Here is a 20,014-nt window from a genome sequence, read left to right as displayed (position 1 = left end):
CGTACATTCAGCATCGATGCAGTGATACAGGCAGCACACTGGGCAGTTTTACAGCGTGCGAATGCTAACAGACACGTAGCAGCAGTTCGTACACGAGGTCGTGAGATGGTCCTCACAGGTCACCACGCAAGCCTTGATCTGGTACAGCACAGGTACGCTCCACGCTAGAGCGGCCCATAACCCAAATCACGTTTTTCAATTCCATTTCCAGACTCTTCCAACCCCAATAATTCTTAACATATACAGATATCCATATACATTTTTTTTAATTAAAATGCTCCTTCACATACACAATCATATATTGAATTATCAAGAACAGTAATATATTTTTGGAGCAGAAGCAGCAAAACAGTCTGCTCTGCCAGTGCCACCCACAAACTAGACAAGTAACTAAGAAGGAGTTTGACAGCTTCGGACCACTTAGGAAAGAGAACTTCTCTTGGTCTAGAAGATAGGGGAGCCATGCAGTGAAAGTGCCATGGAAGATACAGTAAATGCAATACACATAAAAACCCCACAAATTCTCAAAAAATGTTTCCTTGTAAAAAGATTCTTTAGACATAAGGATAATCCTTGTCATTAGGAGCTATCTTAACAGTTTAAGAAATACTTGCTATCATTAAAGCAGAAAAGAGTATGACACGGAAAATAAAAATCAATGCAAACACTAAACGATCAATTTTGCCCCAAAGCTGTTATTTCTTTTAATTCACCAGGGGGCATGCTAAATTTTGAGAGTACATCGGGTTTACGAGAAGCCACCTCTGCCAGCCTCATGGAAGACAAGAGCTCTCGTTAGCTAGACCTCTGCAAAGGACGTGGACATCTACTTAAAACCCCCCAAGGACACTGAAACCAAAAGGCTTCAACTGTTCAAACAAATGATGAAGCAAAGCAAACCCCGAGGAAGGAAAAGAAAAAAGAAGGCAATCTCTCTTGCAAGAATTTCAATACAAACAAATGAAGGAGAAAAATGAGGGACAGGGAGGGAAGGGAAAGGGAAGCAGCTCACAGTAAAAAAAACCAAAAAACATTTAGCTATGTAATTCTGGAGTGGTTGTCAGATACTCGGCAAATTAGCAGACTAGGTTTCAGATTGGACATTTTAGCTATAGATGATACCCCAAAATCTAGATTTGATTATTTGCAACTGTATTATATATGCTGGCAAACCACAAACTCTTTGGAGTTCGTTTTTTTCCCTCCTTAGGGTCGGTCGTATTAAGAGTTTAACAAGCCGCTGATCCCGGTGACAGAAACGATAGGCCAGTGCCAGAAAGCTGGGCTGAAGCCACACTGCCCGGAGAGCGGGTCACTGCTGTGAACTGCTTCCTCATTAATCCAGGTCTTGACAGGAGGTTTTTGTTCCTTCTCAAATGAAGTGGAATGAATTACACTGTACAACCTGTTAACCACCAAAAACCTGGCACCAGAGCAGGTACAAATCTCATGCTTTCAGCAGACATTGCCATAGCACCACTAAGAGATGCAGAACTGGTTTTATGGAGGCGAGAGGAAGAAGACCAAGCTCATCTTTAGACAAGACAGAGGAAGCCTGGGTCCCTCCTCGACTCCCTGTGCCTCACCCCTAATGCTAGCTATCGTAACCATCTCCCTTGACTTCAAAGCCTGAAAGGCCAAACATCTGAATATTTTTGTGTTTCTACCCTATTTTATGTACGGGCTATTTGCCCGCCTCATAAAAATTTAGTCTAACTGGCAGTTTAGATCCAGAGACATCTAGGGCCAGAAAACAGGAGGCGACACGGGGTGACTGAGTCAGTGACTGACCACCACCTTCAGCCTCCGGGCTCTCACTATTCGAAGCGTTAACAATTCGTCTACCATATTGCTAGAGAAAGACATGAATAAATGAGAAAATAATAGTTCCAACAAAAAAAAAATGGATTACTGCTTTTTATGCCTCACGCTGTGGGATGTGATATGCAAAGCGTTAATGGTACGAGCATATGAGAATGCAGCAACACCAAGCACATACTCACAGTGCGCAACTACACTTACAGCAGGGATTTGCCTGGCTGTACACTAAGCTCGCATTAATATTAAAAGAGTTAAACTTTCTCCGTGACATATCTCATCAGATTTAACAACAATTTTTAGCACCCCCTGTAGAAAAGAAAAATACACATTATTTGAACAGCCAAGAAAAAACTGCAATTTATTAAGTTTCAAAGAATCTTCGTACTCTTGAAAGCAACTTTCGGTGCATGTTCTTTTAACAATCACATTCTATGAGGAGAAATAACATTAAAAGCCACATTTTTTTTTTAATCTCAGAGTTACAGACATGTTTAATCCAAAAGGAAAGGCAAAAAAAAAAAAAAAAAAAGAAAGCCCCAAACCCAACCCCCTGAAAACCCTTAAACAGAAATTTCAACTTTCATCCCCAATTTTAAAATATCAGGAGTTTTTCTACAACTCAATGCTAAACTTCAGCATGGAAAATTGTATGTAAACACGCACATACACACATACATATTTTATATAAGAGTGTGTGTGTATATATATATATATATAAAATATATATGTAGGAGGCGTGTAATGGCAATGAGATGCAATTACTCTGAGGAAAGGTTATTCAGCTAAATACACTACTAAAACTTGAGAAAAAAAACAAGTCTTGAACCCAGTTTGTGCATAGTTCATGATCCTCTATAAAACCAGCTTTTGTTAATTTGCAATCTTGCAGGACCCTTTAAATCTGATAAAACCATTAAAAAGCTAATCTTCCAAAAAAAAAAAAAAAAATGTAATGCACAAGTTTCCTGATCCAAGCAGGCAGGGAGCACAATGTTCATATAATTTTTTAAAACATACTTGAAGTGTATGTTATTCCATTGTCTTTCTTCCTTTCAAAACAATCAAAACATTGATCTTTTTTTTTTTTTTTTAAACATAAAGCAATTTTTTTAATATATAAAGCACTCTTCAAACATCTATTTCTTTTGAGTCCATTATTTGGTAAATATGTAACTGCTACACATTAGATTAGGTATTTTCTTCTTTCTTACTGTCTTTTTTTTATTTTATTTTGTTTTTTAATAATATCTTCAGTGCTAGGAGTTGGGTTTTAAAAATACATGAAATGGTGTGGAGTTGCTCCTCGGGAAACCCGGCTTTCCTGAGACATCTTCCACCATGTGCAAGATAGTGATCACAAAGTTTTCGCCACTTTGACGAAGAGGAGGAAAACAACAACAAAAATAGTACACAGCAATGGCCAAAGAAAAGAATAATACAACAACACTGTTCAATCCCAGAGCTCTGAAGTAGCATATCTTCATTCTGAAAATAGTTTTCTTTACGATGGAAGTCTTTTTTTTTTTCTTTTTTTTTCTTTTTTAATTCCTTTTTTATGTTAAAGTTTGAAGGAGAAAAAAGGTCTGTAAACAGGTGGGAGCCAAAACTCCTGGCTCCTCCAAAAGCAGTCAAAACCTATGTCCAAGTGCTTGTTTCTGTTCCTGCTTGCAAGGGAACTATCCACTCTTTACAATTATCTATGGCCACAGTTCAACAAGAGTATTTTTTTTTTTAAACTTTATATTCCGAATGGAAAAAACGGTGCAATACTCCGGTAATAATTTTCTTGCATTAGTCCACAATAAAAAGCCGCTAAAGGTAGATATACATATTATTCTCCAGAGATACACACTGTAATTTTTAAAATGCGGTAAGAGTCCTTGAGTAAACATTTACACGTGAATTGTCGCCGGCCCCTTCTATCAGTTTGTTTCTTTTTTTTTTTTTCTTTTTTCTTTTTAACATTATAGGATTAGCTACAAGAAGGGCTGCGGACACTCAGTGCAAAGTTAGAAGCTAATAACAATTAAACATTTGACCAATGAGCAAATAAAAAGCATATACTGAATAAAAGGAAAAAATTCACACTTTTAGTTAAATCACACTTGGGCGCGCACACACACACACACACACAAACGCACACGCAAGCACACGCACACACACACACACACACACACACACGTCTGTCCCAACAAAACATATAGTCTGAACTTCAAAAAAAAAATTCTTAGAGCCTGTTTTTTGTGTACTGATGCCGACCTGGAAGTGTAATAATTAGACTTAGAAAGTGTTCACATTTTGTTATTGGCCTGCTGGATTCAAGTATTTGCATGTTTGATATGTTTTTTTTTTGTTTTTTTTGTTTTTTTTTAAACTTTTTAGATTTTTGGGATTTAAAAAAAATGACATGGAAAAAAAGTAATGAAACAAGGGTAATGTGCATAGGCAGATCCATGGGAGTAGTGGACACAGAGATACCCCGACCCCCCGCCCTCCCCCGCTCGACCTGTACAGTCAATGGTTACCGTTCAGATTCCTTCCTTTTCTGTACCAGCGCTAAATATCACACTTCACCCTTTCTGATTACTGGGTCCGCCTCCGGTAATGTGCATAATAGTCACAGGCTCATTTTTAAATAGGCTTTTCTTTTCCCCCTTTCCCTCCCCATCCCGCTTCGACAAAATAACCCTTTCCAGCCCAAATTCTGAAAAGTGCCCTTCATGATAGACCTATTCTAAGCAGCTTTTATACTTGGTTTGTAAAATATCACCGTACAAACATAAAAAGACAACGTGAAACAAAACGAAAAGCCATGAAAAAAAAAACCAAAACCTGTCATTAGCACGGGACACTGACCAAAAGTCGCCCATACTGTTGCCTTAACAGTTCACAAGGGCTTCTGCAGTCTCATCGTCGATATTGGACAGAGGTACTAAAAAAGGGCTGCCAGTCTGATCTGTTAAAGCTGGGTTCTTCGCCAAGCCCGGGCCTGGAAAGGGTTCCGCTCCGTTGTTTTTGTTGCTGTTGTTCTGTTCCGTTTCTCCTTTAGTGCTGATGATTGTAACTTCCGTCGCGTGGCTTCTCCCCCCTAGATGGACTCCCCGCTGAGCAGGTCCCCCGGAAGCAGGGTGTTCAGCGGCGTGGGGCTCCCGATCACCCTGCCGTCGTCGGCGCTGGGGGGGCCCCAGAGGCTGCTGGAGTACTGGGGCACGCCGCCCCACAGCAGGTCGCTGCTGCCCTTGCCGCCCAGGCAGGGCGCCGGCCAGTGCCCGCCGTCGCCGCGCACCAGCCCGTGGCCGCCGCCGCCGCCGGAGCCCAGGCGGCCCTGGCCGCCGCCGCCGCCGCCCGACTGCCAGCTGGAGGTGGGCGGCAGCGGCTGCCCCTGCGCCAGGAAGCGGTTCACCTCCTCTTCGCCGGCGAACTCGGCCAGGATGGTAGTGTTTCCCAGGACGCACCTAGCAGGGGGGCGGAAAACAGAGGTTGAGCACGTGGCTGCCGCCGCTTTCGGCGATATCCGCAGCTGTCTGAGCTAACTCCTACCGGCACTCGCCTGCAAACGCGCGAAGCCGTGTTTTCCAAAGCCTCAGCTCTTCTCTTCACCTTAACTTGCCCTCCCTATATTTTAATTTTTATTATATATATATATATTTTATATATTTTTTATATATTATATTTTAATACTTAAATCCTGCAATAGATTCAATAATTTGCTGCATACGTTAAAATGACCAGCTAGAAGAATAAGCTTTTTATTTTTCTTTCCCCTGGCTGGTGCTTTGGAACATAACATTTGGACACCTCTCACCTCAGGGTGTATAAAGTCGTCATACTCCGTGGTAATTTTCTAGTTAGAGCAAAAGGCTGAAATTCAGATTCCAAGTCTACACTCAAGCACCTAATAACATCTCCTCCTTTCTCACTTTTGCTTTTGCATAAAAAAGTTGTTTTTTGAAGCTTTTATTATTTCTGAGCACTGGGCAATGGGACCTGTGGTAAATATGGCACTTGGCTTTACTAAAAAATAAAATAAAGAATACAGATCCAGTAATGTCTCACACAATGGAGCAAAGCACGCTTACAACCAGGAGGTGTATAATTTTTTTTCCTTTTGAAATATTTTCAGAAGACCTCTAACCCTTCTTTTTCAAACACAATAAACAAGCATGCTTTCATACCTTTTAAAATCTTATCCCATCACAAGGAATGTTTATAACTAACTTTTCAAGGTACAGTTATATTACTCTTTTCTGCATTTTCACACTCTTTTGTAACCTTTCTTCCCATTTTTATTTAAAGATATACTTGAAACCAACTTGCTGGGTTAGGAACTTCTTTCCAATAGCCGTTCTCTGAAAATTGATTCATGCTTCAATGCAACTCACCACTCATCTGGCAAAGTTGAAGGTTTTTTCACTTTTTATTTCTTGAAACCTCACTTTTCTCTAACAGGATATTTAAAATTAATTTCTCTGCGTCTGTACCACAAGAGCAGCTGCATGACTAAGGGAATGGGTGCAGTATCATTCCAAGAATCTAGCTTTTATTTTCTTCTAGCATTTATTTTGCAACCCAAGAACTTCCAGAAACGAAGGGAAGACAGAGCTACCTAGCACTGTCCACCAGATTCTCTAGTTCAGTCTCACCACTGCATGGTATGAAACTCAGAATATGTATATTAACAACTACATTTTTGTTGAAACAAAAACTTGTTTGTAAGCAAGCACCAGGGAAGTTTGATGGGGCTCTGGCCCTCATCCCTGACTGCAGCCTCTTGTTTGGAGGCCATCGACAAAAACTATCCTTTCCTACTTCTATGATGTCAGTAATTGATTTCATACAAATTCTGAAGAATACTGAAATTAAAAGCAGTGGCCACATAAATTTATTACAATCAACTAACTTAAATTGACTTAAACCTTCCCATTTTACTAGCTTGGAATGTCTAGATTGCTAAAGAATTCAAGATCCTTGCTGCAGAAGTCTTAGGGGTGACAGACCCTTACCGAGCACGTTATTAATGGTGAATACCTATTATTTTAATGACCTCTCATTCAGTAGTGTACGTGTATTCAGCCTGGAATTACTTTATTCCTCTGTGCAGCTCTCTCATTAGGTAATTTCCGAATTCAGATTAAACTACCTAGTGATCAGTTCTGAATCCCAGCAAACAAAAGCTTAAGAAAATAGGTTCTGAGATAAAACTGGCTTCGTAACAGAGGAAAGACCGGGCGGAAACGTACATATGCAGAGACTTTTGGGCCTTGGCTGCTTCTTCCTTGGAACTGTATCGGACCACAGCGTTCCCTTGCGTCAGGTTCAGGTGGAATGTTATTAGAGGGCCATGCTGCAAACACAGCGTCCGCAGCGTGGAACCGTCGATCTGGTAAGAGAGGAAGGAAAAATGGTTATTTGTATTTTTGTGATGTTACTTGCCACACTTGCTAACCAAACAATTCTGAAAGTAAAGAAGAAGTACACATAAAAGAAAAATATCATTCTACAAGATCATTTTAGTTACAGACTGATCACTGTCTTTATAGAAGTGAGACATCCTGTCTTTTCAAGACTTCTCTATAGTCCAGTGCACAAAATTTCCCAGCTTAGGCGATATTAATTATATTTATCATTAAAAGTCTACAGATATGTCAAAGGAAAAACAAATTGTTCATAAATATAACTAAAAATTTTTCCTAGATCATTTCAGATGTCTACATTCAATGCTTTTGGGCTTATGTTCCTCCTTATGAATGAATGATACCATGGGGAGGACTAGAGGATTTGACAGACTTAAGAGAAAAATAAAAAACCCACAGGAAATGCAGATTTAAATCTCTGAATCTGCCGTAAGATATCAATCACTTCCAGACTTACATACAAGCATAATTAGTGTACAATGAATGACTAATTACATACTCTTAAAGTTCATATTTGATTCACTGTAAAAGCTTTACAGATTCCCTGTAGAAGACAGACACTCGTAACGAATGCAGAATAATGTATTTTCCTTTCAAATAAACTAAACGACCAAGGTTGATAAGTGCTGATAAGCGTTCTTTGCACCATTTCTTAAATATGACAGGTTGCTTTTCATACCTAGCTATGCATAATTGTATTTACCTGGGGTGTGAGATTTCGAAGAACCAGCCAGCTGCTCGTTCTTCCTGAGCTGTCAGTACTCCATGCAGAACCTACAAAATCACAGACAAAATGTTTTGCCATGATATGGAGAGCACATGGCAACAAGGAAATGTACCTGGAATTGCAACACAGTGTAATTGTGAAATGCAAGTGTAATTGCTATTAAAAACAAATTTAACAAGGGTTTACCCACATCTTGATTTATTGTCTTCTCTGGAATGAAAGGTTGGTGAATGAAAAGCTGGTTGTGTTAAAAGACCTGTGACATTTTTCACATTCCCACAATAGCTACTAGAAAACAAAGCGGATGCAGGTATGTCACTGCCACAAACTGTATCTGCAGGTTACAGCAGAATTAAACTCGAAGAAACCTTTTAAAAGCTATTCAGATGTCCAAGCTCAGATTGCTGCTTGCTATTAAAGATTTTTGCAGCACTGCAGCATTCTGCTGCCCTGCCGGTGATACGTTACTGTATATGACACTTTCAAAACAGGTATTTCAGCACTGTCAGTGTTTTGATTAAAGATAACGAGGATACAACTGGCAAAACCTCCTTTCCCAATTTCAGCCTGGTGTTTTACAGTGAGAACCTGAACAGGCTTGACATTTATTGGTGGCATCTGAAAAACCGCAGTACTTCTCCGGTCACGTGGGCGACCACACTCCGGCTCCAGAGAGGATCCTGGCACCAGCACTATCTGCCCACCAGGTGGGGTTTTAATGAAAAAAGGCAGACACAAAACAAATGGCGATAACAGGGAAGAACATTCAATTCCCAGCTCACTGAGGGCAGATTAATAAAATAGTCAGCTTGATAAAATAGGTATAATATTTATTTTGGAGCAGGCAATACTCTGTAAACAAACGTGGTAGGTATTTATAAAGCCATGTTCATAATTTCCCCAATTTGTAATTAAACAAAATAATCACACCTGAAAAAAGAGACTGCATGAAAAAATTAAGACATTCCCTGAGAGCCCTGCAATGTCCTCAGGTCCTAAATGCTTCACATCCATGCTCCAGAACCGTGCTCCATGTATAATTCCTTGGGTTGATGCACTCATTTTGAAGCCTTATAGGCACTCAATAGCTCATACCACAAAAAACCCAAAGGTATCCAAAAGATCTTTTTAAAAATTAAGAAAATGAAAAAGAAATCCTAGTTGGAGTGAAATTATTTGGTAATTCATTGGTAAAATTACTAATATGATCACCTGACTGATGACATTTTCATTTACAGTCTATCCCAGGTAAAATAAACAAACCTGTGCTCCATCCCCAAAGCAGATACACTCTGCTCGTGTTGAACCTCAAGTACTCGCAGCCTAATACAAAACTACGGGGTGCCTCCCCACTGTAACACAGAGGAAAAAAGCAAACAATTGCAAAATGAAGGCCCTGCATTAGTATAAAATACAGAAGTCAGACGTACCGGAGGAGTAAGAGCTGGTCCAACCCAGTGGACTGGCACCCCAAGTAGATGATGGCTTGGTGTTTGTTAAGCCTGGAGGCGGTCTTGTAGGAGCAGTAGTGTTTCTGGGTACCTTCCATAGTTCATGGGATAGAGAGGCTTGTGTGTGAGAGATTGGGCCAGAGGACCATGTCGACTTGATGTCTGACAATTTACCTGCAACAGAAAAAAAAATAAATTTGTGTATTTTTAGTTAGCAACAAGGATTAAACTAAATAGGATGGGTAATCTTCTGGTTTCTGCATCAGCTGTGTTTTTCCATCTTTGCAGGAGAGAAACGGAATAGCACTCTGCAGCAAATCAGTGACATAAATCCTATTTACATTTAACTTACTTATACTAGTATTTACATTTTTCAAATAATTTCGTATTTAATCAATCTAATAATACCTGCTCCATTTATTATACAGTCCCCCTTTTCTATCTCCTACTATTTCTCTTTCTCATAAAAGACCAGATACCAGAAAAAAGACCAGAGGATAGACTTAAGTATTTGAAACGTAATTTCATCAAAATTACATTACATTATTAAAATTAAACTTCCAAATTCTCTCTCTCACAGGTTGAATGGAATTTAACCGCTTTTTGTACACAACTCATTTTATGTAATATAAAGTAACTAGTACATGTGACTGTTCTTCTGATCTAGTATTAAAATTCTAAAGATCGAATGTATAAAAAATATTTCTGAATACTGAAAGTGACAGATACACTTTTTCCAAGTTTTCTCTGAAAACCTGAAGTCCTCAGAAGAGTAGACCACATCTCAGTCTGCCAACCTTTGTAAATTTTTACTGTTCAGTCAGTTATTTCTCCAATTAGTATTTTAATTCTTCTACTACTCTTCCTGTGAAATCAGAGCTTTATAAAATAAGGGACAAACATGAGAATAAAAAGTACAGATTAGCTTTCAGAGCTGCACACAAAACTGAGTCCATTTATAGATACTGAAACAAAACCCCTTTGAAATACTTCACCTTTGGACTTGCACATCCCTGCCTTTCTTCCTTGTAACAACCACATGTTCTGAAAGTGGAGAGTCCAGTTGCCTTGTCACAGCACATTCCCACCGTCACTAACACATGTGTGACCGGATGGGACTGAGATGGTCGCAGCGCCGCGCCTTCTGCCACAGCAGATATTCTGATACTGTGTTTATGCTGGCTCAATGCTTTTCTGTCAGCTGCAGGAAGGACTTGGTCTGCCCAAGTCCAAGATGCAAAACTGACTCGTGAAATTTTTTAAAACCAGATTTGAATCGGCAGAGTAAGCTTAAATCAGTGCTTTGCAGTTAGCCACAGAGTTTTTGTTAGCAGCCCTAGAGCCTAATTTACCAATCGCCAAACCATGGCCTCAGTTATACACATAAACATTCAAAAATTGCATCTGTTTATCTATTTATATCATCTAAACTCAATGATTTCATATTGAATTATAACAATTTGAGTGAGAGGGCAACGAGTCCTCCATCCTTCTGCAAACTGTAGTAACAAAAAGCATTTAACAATGACAACTGAGATATTAACAGGAGAAAAAAAGGGGGGCACGGGAAAGAAGAAGCCTAATTTTTGGAACTCGGAGCAGCTCAGCTTGCAATTCAATGCATGATACGTGCACATTACCACAGATTAGATGTTGCTATGCCACTACTTCTCATGGGGTTAACACAAAGATTAGATGAGACTGCAAAAAATAATAGCAAATAAAGCAGAAATACACAGCAGTTAGAAGAAAAGCAAGCCACCGCTTTCATTTTCTTTGCTTTCATTGGAGTGAAACATTTCAAACAAAAGCTTTTTGTTTTCTGAGAGAATGAAGTGCATTCTGCAGTTTGACCTGGAGGTTGCAGCTTTATTTATTCGAAGTGGAGGGTTTTCTTTGATTAAATACAAAACTGATAATACAGTCCACACTACAGCCCCTGCACACTTTTATAATGGGACAAATTAGATATTTAGGTAGCCAGTTAGCAACCAAAGTTTCTGTGACTTGCAGAGAGCAATGCTTCAGAATAAAGAGCTCATTAAAAAGACTGGGACGAGTCACATTATCTAGACCATCTGCGAGCTCAGGCATGTAAGGGTGCATCAGGCTTTGGATTGACTATTTAAAGACATTTAAACATGTGTTTAATCTACTTAACTAAGAGGACACACCAACAAAATAAACCTGTTCTTTAGGAAGCTTTCTAAAACAAAAAACAAGCAAACAAACAAACCCCCTCCACAAACAGAGCACCTCCTTGGGGTACTACCAAACTTTTTCCCAAGTCAAAAGATGTTTCGCTTTTGAAAGTGAATTTATTAACAATAATTTCAGATCAGCTCTTACTGGAAGGGTCTAACAATAGTGTTACTACCGAGGTCCTATAGATTAGAACATACCTCCTCAAAGTTGCAATGGAAACCGTCATTAAGAGATCTAGAAGCCAACCCAGAGTGACAGCATGTGGCACTATGTGGAATAAACATATTTTTCCTTAGCACAATTCCAGGCATACCGTACAATGCTCACCACCGATGAGCTGCCAGGAGCTGCCTACCTACCACAGGACTAAAAAAATGTGCTTGTGTCTACAGTAGCACTAGCGTAATCACTGGGAAGGAGCACTTTCTAGGGCCTTTTCTCAGAATGCAGAGGGATGGGAAAGTAGAAAGGCCATTTTTCGTACCTGCAATGCTAGGTGCGGATGCAATGCTGCTGAAAGAGCTACTGTAGCCGGAGGCACTAAGCGGCCAGGCACTCGATGAAGGCAGCGTGGCATTCTGAGATGATGTTGGGGATGACCCTGCAGAACCAGCAAAGAAGCAACTAAGAAAGATGGGCATAATGATGTTTGGTGTGACATATGCAAATCTGTTACGTGCAAATACAAACCATGCAAGTTATTTTCCTCAATCAACCTGGTCTCTGAAGTCTAGGAATGAAATGTTATAGAAAGCATGATAAAGTGAAGCAGAAGTCTTTAGTGGAAAAGAAAAGAAAGCTGCCACAGTGGCACATGTATTACTGCCTGTGCAGAAGACAAATCCTGCATTTCCTTTAATACGCATGACTCTAAAATATCAGAGATAAACTGTTTAGTCTCAAGGAACAGGCGTTATTTATAAAGGTGCTTTACCAGCTGACTTGAGCAATGGCAACTGTAGATGAGCATATATGTATATGATAAACTAACCTCTTACCATGGGTGATTTGTCCTAAATTACTTGAGGTAAGCACTTCTACATTCTAATGCCCACAAAGATCTTTATTTTCTGCAGACTTATGGTAAAGCAAGGATATATTTTAGCAATCTGTTCCCAAACTAGTAACATTAAAGGAAATAGCCTGAAACCGTCTTGGTAAATCATTTACCATCTGAGGATCTATCTAGGCATACATACAATTTCCTTACTGGCAGCAAATGAAAGAAACTGAACATAAAATAAAATATCTTCATTTTAAAGACCAGAAGGGCTGGAAGTATTCTCTCTAGCCATCAACAAAAATTATGTGTATATCTCAGGTGACTTATCATTACTGACATACTTAGATATACAGTGATACCGAAACATTTTTAACCGACTAATAAAAATAGGAAAGTTCTTTGGAAAAAGACAGAGAGTGAGGTACTGAGGTAGAAGGGAGGATGTAAAAGGACAATCTCATCCCTCAGAGCTAAATAAACAACATGGGCTACACGTTCAGCTGGAACAGAAACCAGCCAAACTTTACCTCATCCAGACTTACTGGGCCCCACAGGACATGCCAAAACAGACATCAGTCTCAAGCAAAATAACTATGTATCGGGGCCTTTCCTGGCCATAATCTATTCCCTAGGCAGAAACCTCTCTGGAAGCCTGGGGGTAAGGGAATTGTACCAGATTCAGAGGATCATATGCTCACAGTGCTGAAAAGGATTCTGATTTCATTTGACTAAGACTTCTAGCTCATAGCAGATGATCCTGTAAAGCTTTGCTAGCAATCGGGGCAAACCAAACCCAAACCTAAGCTTAGGTTTTGTGTATTCCTAAACGTATAGCGCAAGGACGGCATACACCGCTGCCAAGCCCTGTGGATGGATTTCAGCTCCATTAACACAATATTTGCGCTGCAGGATGTGCAACGTTCGAAGACGGTCTCTTCCTGGCAGCATGCCATGAAAGCCCCCGTCTCACAAGAAGGAGTGCTTACAAGAATGCAGAGGATTTTATGCAAAGCAAACACCTAGACTATACACGCATCAAAACACTGATTCAGTAGTGACACTTTAATTAAAATTATATTATTTACATTAAAAAGATAAGAAGCTGATGAGGAAAGGAAGCATATTATGGACCTCAACAGTCGCTGCTTTTCACAGGGCTTTGTCTCTTGGAGGTCCGTTTACTTCTGCAAAGGCCATCTTTAGTGACATTCTGTGAGGGGTTTAATTATTTTTTCACTCCATAGCTAGATTATATACCAACAGAGCTAATGTGCATTTTCCTTCTATAAGGAAGTAAGACCTGCAGTAGTTATCATCTAAAATATAGGTGTAGCTCTGCAATGCTATGTTTTTGGCCTAAAGGGAGAATTTCTTAGATGCATCTGATCTCAGTTTCGGCTGAATTACATTTTTGTTCTTTTCCATTTAGCACTGTAAAGATTACTTCAAACGTTTCAGGTTGCCTGCAACTGAAAGTAGACTGGGGTCTTTAAAAGTTAATTCATCATTACCCATGTACATAAATACTTGATGTTTCAGCTTAAATAAAGATTCCTTTCTGGCAGTTTCAAAGCTGGTGAGAGACGCAACTCCACATTATTCCAGGCAATGAAAACCCATGCCTTCTCTCCCTCGGGTTGTATATGCTTTCACCCAAGTTAACAAGTTCAGAGCTGGAAACCAGTTTCAAGGACAATTCTGATTTTTAAGCTGTGCTGATATCACCCATGTAGCTACTATAACAAAATCCACATTTTTAATCTTGACAAGGCCTTCTGACAACCTGATTAGAAACCTCCTGTGCATACTACAGTGCTCTAACAGACACGTCTCTTCAGATAACTCGCCTCTTGTGGCATACTGACCACAATTAAACCAAGCCATCTGTCCTTTGATCCACTCTCAGTGTGTCTAGCTGGTAAGTAGCATTGCCCTACTGATTTATCATTTTAGAGAACACCCTTTTCATTCTGGACTAAACACTACTGGGACAAAAGAAATGGAAATAGTGTTGAGAAATACTAGTTTACAAGTTAATTCACCTTCTTCTTCAAGGGTTTTTGGGTTAACACAGGTCCAATTCCTTTTTCTGTTTGAGCTTTTAATGAGGCAACAACTGCATGTGACAGCAGCTTGCTGCCTCAGCAACAACTGTGGAACTTAAGTATTATGACTTGATGAATACTTCATATAGGGTAAGAAATTGGTCAGTATGTGGAGCAAAATCTTGTGCAAAACAAAGTGTCAGGAATTATACAGGGTAGGAGAACTTCCAATGACCATGAAAGTTTATATTAAATCTCACAGCCTTTCCCAATACAAAAATATTCACATTCCCATGGAAAAAACAGGAACTTGGTAGTCCCCCATCTCTGGATTTTCAGTGAAAGTTCAGTAGCGGAAGCATTATCAGATCAGGATTACATGCAAAAATATACTACAACTGTAATACATGAAGTCAACTTTTTTGAAAAGAAGAAAACGGAAGTAAACACGGATGTGAAAGTAGCATGTGTGTTTACCTCCACTCTTGAGAAGATAGCGATTAACATCCTGTATGGTGGTGTTTATGGTGGGCCCAGTCGGAACGCTTCCAGGAGTAACATCAGGGTCATTTTCAGGATCAATGTTCTGCAGTCCTTTCCATGGCACTCCTGGATGAAATTCTGTTGCAAAAATAACAAAACCAACAGTATATAAGGTCATAATTCTTCATTCTGATTTCTTCTTGTATATCAGAAGGTAAGAAGGTTCAATAAATAAAACCAACAATAGTTTTTAAGGACTTGAGCTTAACATGAAAGCTTTGTGTTTCATTACCTGGTGGCCAGTTTATGCTGGAGCCATTGGAAATTTTATCACTATCGGTTTTGGCACGTGACCAGCTGTGAGGAACAGCTACAGGTGGACTGGCTGGCGACTCACTGTTTTGGATCAGATCATACCGGCCGTAAGAGTCATCAATGGAGGACTTTCCCGGAGGACCAATACTTAAACCTCCAGGGATAGCACCTGAAATGAATGAAATGGAGAGGCTTTGTTTAGGAGTGGCATTGATTTTCAGTATTGAATTTCCTCTGAACCTATATTTGATTATTATGCTCCTTTTTCTTTATTTCAAAGCTTAAAAAAAATAAAAATGTAAACACAGCATATAAGACTTAACAGCTTCTACAGCCTTACTAGGAATTACAACTGTGGGGTATGCCGCTGGTACATTGATCTAGGCTTTCAAGTTAGCTAAAGAAATTCAGATTAGTTCACTGCCAAAAAGACAGTAAGTAATTCAAATCATTACTATGACTGTAAACAGGAATTTGCTGAGACAGCATATTAAAAAATATCACTGTAGGCATGCCCTGCTCTCATCCTTCCTTAGATATTCATTATTGGCTGGGTGGCTGACTTGAAATGGCCATTCTTATGTTCTTACAAATTATTAAACAGCAATTTGGCATAAGCAGTACAACTATTTGCAGGATAAAAAAACATAGCTCAGTAAAATACGTCGTGCTGCTAATAATAAAAACAGGATATAGTAAAGTTCACGGAGCATCCTGTTCTAAAAGAACTAGGAAAAAAATGACTCAGGATATTGGATGCTGATAGGGATAAAGGTGTTAAATGCATTTAAAAGCATATTTTTTAATGCTTTTCTAAACTAATGTAGGGAAACTCTTTGGAAACAAGGTGGGTTTTTGTGTGCATGTGCATGTGTGCATGCATTTATTTATTTATTTAAAAAGCAGCTCATCCTGGCCAGGAGAGAAAAAAAAGACTAACAGCACAACAGATTAGCAATCACTTCTGGGAGACTATGAAGTCTGTGCTCCTACCTCCCAATGTATATATATATTTTATGTATTATATAATCCATCATGCCTTCGTACATGACTGGCTGTGAAAGGCTGATGAGGTCTTGATTGAGATGTATTAGAAAAAATGTGAGAGAAAGCCAATGGTAAGTTTTTTGGAACAAGGATCTGCAGATCTGGAGTAAGGGGAAGCTTATGCAAGTTGTTTGCGTACACTGCCAGCACTAATGGTTTGTTTCACTTGAAATCCCGCTTTCTGAGCAGGAAAATTCACCAAATGAAAAAAGAAGTTTTGCACAAAGGGAGTGACAGAACTGCAAGAATTTCTGCCTACTGTTGAGTGTGACTACAGAAACCATTTAAAAAATATTACAGCCTGAAAGGGTGCTTTGTAGCAATCATTTATCAAGTCTGAAAGAAAAAAACTTAAATAAAGTTACAATTCCAATGTGACTCAAGTCTCAAAAAGCCAAACAGACACAGAGGTTAAATGCGACAAACCGTGCTTGCTGGAGTTCTGGTCAAGCGAAGAAGCAGCACTAGACAGATTATCCATTGAGTTGGGGTGAGTCCACTGAGGAAGGCGAGACTGGGACTGAGAAGTGTCCTTCACTGACAAACCACCAGTAATGTCCATGTTATTTACATTCATGTTCGGGTTCAGTCCAGCTAAGGTGAAATAGGTCATAAGATATACATAACATACTGGCAGATTAAAAAAAATAAAGTTTTTGCGGTTAAAAATCCAGCTAAAGGTATTATTAAACATTGATTTTCAAATATTTTTCTGTATGTGTAGTAATTTACATTTTCAGTCTGCTGTTAGAATTTTTTGCTTTTGTGGGAAAACCAATTTACAATATAACTCCAATGAATTCAGAAAATATTAAGACGTTGCTAAAGGGGGGGGGAACACATACAAATATATTTTAATGCTGCCAGTATTTCTACTTTCAGTCTCCTCAGTTGTCCCAGAAAAGGCATTCTGTAGGAACTCACTGGAATGCAAAGTTTAAACTAGTGAAGAATTTACAGCATTTCATTGCTAAACCAAAGTATTCCTAAAGTCTTACTGGCACACTCTTATCTTTCAGATCCTTTTATTTTGATAGCAACATTAAAAAAATCCCCAAAGTGATTAACTAACCAGTTATTCATCAGAGTAGGTATTATCCTATTTGGTTATATACTTGAATATAGAGAATAAAATCACCCAGACTATGCTTTCATTTAATATATACATGGTATTTAGGGAAGAAATCTGATAGGTTTCCACGATAAGAACCTGGATCCTTTTAGATATATAATCATGAACGTTAGCAGATCACAGGCAGCTGAAATACGATAAGAAATTCTTAGTCTTGGCCTTAATTCATAAATTCTCTTGCCTTCTGGCACTCCTGCTATAACAGCTCCCCATAGCAGTTAGTTACCTGTTTAACAGCTACAAGGCAGATAAAGCTTGGCAATTCTATTGTACAGAGCATAAAGAATGGCACAAAGAGATTACATGAATTCCCCTATGTCGTAAGTGAAGTCTATGGCATACACCAAACAATCCCAGAAAACAAGTTACTCTGTTCAACCTGTCTCAAAGTTGGATCAATTATTTTGAAATCATACTGGACAGATCTGTCTAATCTACCACAAATGACCAGTGATGAAGATTTCAGAGCCTTCCCAGGCAATTTATTCCAGTGCTCTTTCCTTAGAGTAAATAAGTGATCCTTAATCTTCAACTAGATCTCCTTTGATGCAACAAAAGTTTATTACCTCTTGCATCAGCCACAGTAGACATGCAAGATTTCTTTGAAGCTATTATTTAAATTTCTGAAGATTGCTGCATGTCTCCTCAGTCCTCTCTTTAGACTACAAAGACCAAAGATATTCATTTTTCTTCACCTGTCACGTTTTTGAAACATCTAATCACTTGCACTACTCTCTTTCTTCAGAGGCAGTGTAAGTGAGCAAACATGGCTCACTTGTACAGCTACCAGATAGACATGTACACCTACACCTACTACGATTTTAATCATTTTCATGTTATTTAATAAACATAACTTTTCTATTTCTTAATTTATTATACTGTAGAGCAAAGTAGTTAGACACTGAAAGAAAGACACGCACTCTGCCTTTTCAATACTGAATGGCTTTAATGAAGGACACTTACCAAGAGGGTAAGGAGCAAAGGTGTTCGGTGAAGACTGTTGCTCTTTGGTCTGCAGGTCAGGTAGGCCGGGAGCCTGGGGATGGGGTGAAAAGCTATCCATGGCTGATTTGCCTGCAGAGGGGTGCAAAGATAGATGTGGAGGGGGAGGCTGCTGCTTCATAAGCAGGGCCTGGGCCAGCTGGCGCTGGTGCTGCTGGATCTGCTGCTGCATGTTATTGATTGTACGTGCAACCTGGCAACAAAAGAAAAAGAATGAATAAATCCACAGTGGAACAAAAGGACACTAGACTTCTTGGGCCACTTTTTACATTGAAATAACACAACAGATATCTCTTTATAAACAAAAATTGACTGAATTAAGAGTTGAACAGCTTTCTTCCAATAAATGAATGCTGTGAAGCAGCATTACTATTCTAGTACTCTTTCCTTTTCATTATTCAAACCATGCACTGTGTAAATTGTTTCTAAGAATACTTTAGCTAGTTTGGTACAACATAGTACAATCTCTTACTGCTACTGAAATCAAACTCTAATGGTGATACTGTGTTAGCAGTTACACCTACTTGCTGCTCCTGTTGTCTCATGGGTCCGGAAACATTACGCTGAGCCTGTAACATCTGCTGCTGGATTTGTAAACGTTGGTACGCCTATGAGACAGGAATGAGAGGTCAGAGGTCCAACCATATACAACAAGCCTAACATGCTTGCTTGAACTGCTCTTGTAAATTATAAAATAGAAAAGACCCAAATTTTGGAGTTTTCTGAAAACTGTTAATGAAGTAAAAGCAACAGTCTTGTAATAAATATATTATAAAATGTATTTAAGTCTAGAGATTTTTTTTGAAAACCAAACAGGAAAATGAAACTACCGATGGGTAAGTTTGTCAGCAATGACTGCTCATTAAAGACAGAAAATAGATTTTTCACAAATAATTTGTAAGACAAAAAGCGAAAAAATAAGGGGGTTACAAGTATTAGTATTTATTGTATTTCTATAGTATTATGTTGTTTTGTTTTGTTCATGTTGAGTTCTGACAACACAAAGCATTTAATCAGTTTAAAATCAAAATTAAATCATATATTAGTAATAACAAGCTTATTTACATTAAATGCAGCCTTACTCCAGAAAAATTCCACAATTTTAATGTGGTTAATTGGGCAGTAAAGTCTTTTTTCAAGATATTCTTTCTCTGGATGACTTGAATTTAAAACATAAGTTGAGTTCTGCACAGGTACCTCTCAAGTAGCTGTGTACTGCCTAATTATCACCCCGGTATGAGACCAACACTGTTCTCCTCAAAACTGGGCAAGCAGATCAAAAATGAATAGTCGTAACAGACACTAACAAAAGGCTTCAACAACTATCACGGTAACATTAGCAACTAAGGTAGTTTGTCATCCACAGTAA

The 20,014-nt window shown here is 38.9% G+C and overlaps 1 protein-coding gene across 6 annotated transcripts in view; it reads right to left on the bottom strand.

Annotated features, from left to right (window-relative positions):
* Nucleotides 1-2,149: 2,149 nt before the first annotated feature.
* TNRC6C (trinucleotide repeat containing adaptor 6C) overlaps nucleotides 2,150-20,014 on the bottom strand; it is a 348,388-nt gene continuing 330,523 nt past the window's right edge. For 5 of the 6 annotated variants that reach the window (XM_064522528.1, XM_064522529.1, XM_064522532.1 and 2 more), the window contains 10 exons: nucleotides 19,170-19,253; nucleotides 18,607-18,838; nucleotides 16,938-17,105; nucleotides 15,442-15,633; nucleotides 15,144-15,287; nucleotides 12,103-12,219; nucleotides 9,393-9,587; nucleotides 7,939-8,009; nucleotides 7,062-7,201; nucleotides 2,150-5,276 (listed from right to left, as the gene is read on the bottom strand). In XM_064522528.1, coding sequence (XP_064378598.1) covers nucleotides 4,910-5,276; nucleotides 7,062-7,201; nucleotides 7,939-8,009; nucleotides 9,393-9,587; nucleotides 12,103-12,219; nucleotides 15,144-15,287; nucleotides 15,442-15,633; nucleotides 16,938-17,105; nucleotides 18,607-18,838; nucleotides 19,170-19,253 — 1,710 coding nt within the window. In that variant the 3' untranslated portion in view covers nucleotides 2,150-4,909. The remainder of the gene's footprint in view (nucleotides 5,277-7,061; nucleotides 7,202-7,938; nucleotides 8,010-9,392; nucleotides 9,588-12,102; nucleotides 12,220-15,143; nucleotides 15,288-15,441; nucleotides 15,634-16,937; nucleotides 17,106-18,606; nucleotides 18,839-19,169; nucleotides 19,254-20,014) is intronic. The other variant, XM_064522530.1, reaches the window with a different exon arrangement.

The sequence above is a fragment of the Dromaius novaehollandiae genome, chromosome 18, assembly GCF_036370855.1.
Source record: "Dromaius novaehollandiae isolate bDroNov1 chromosome 18, bDroNov1.hap1, whole genome shotgun sequence".
NCBI lineage: Eukaryota > Metazoa > Chordata > Aves > Casuariiformes > Dromaiidae > Dromaius > Dromaius novaehollandiae.
The sequence above is the reverse complement of the archived record's forward strand: the minus strand, read 5'-3'. Positions and strand labels throughout refer to the sequence as shown.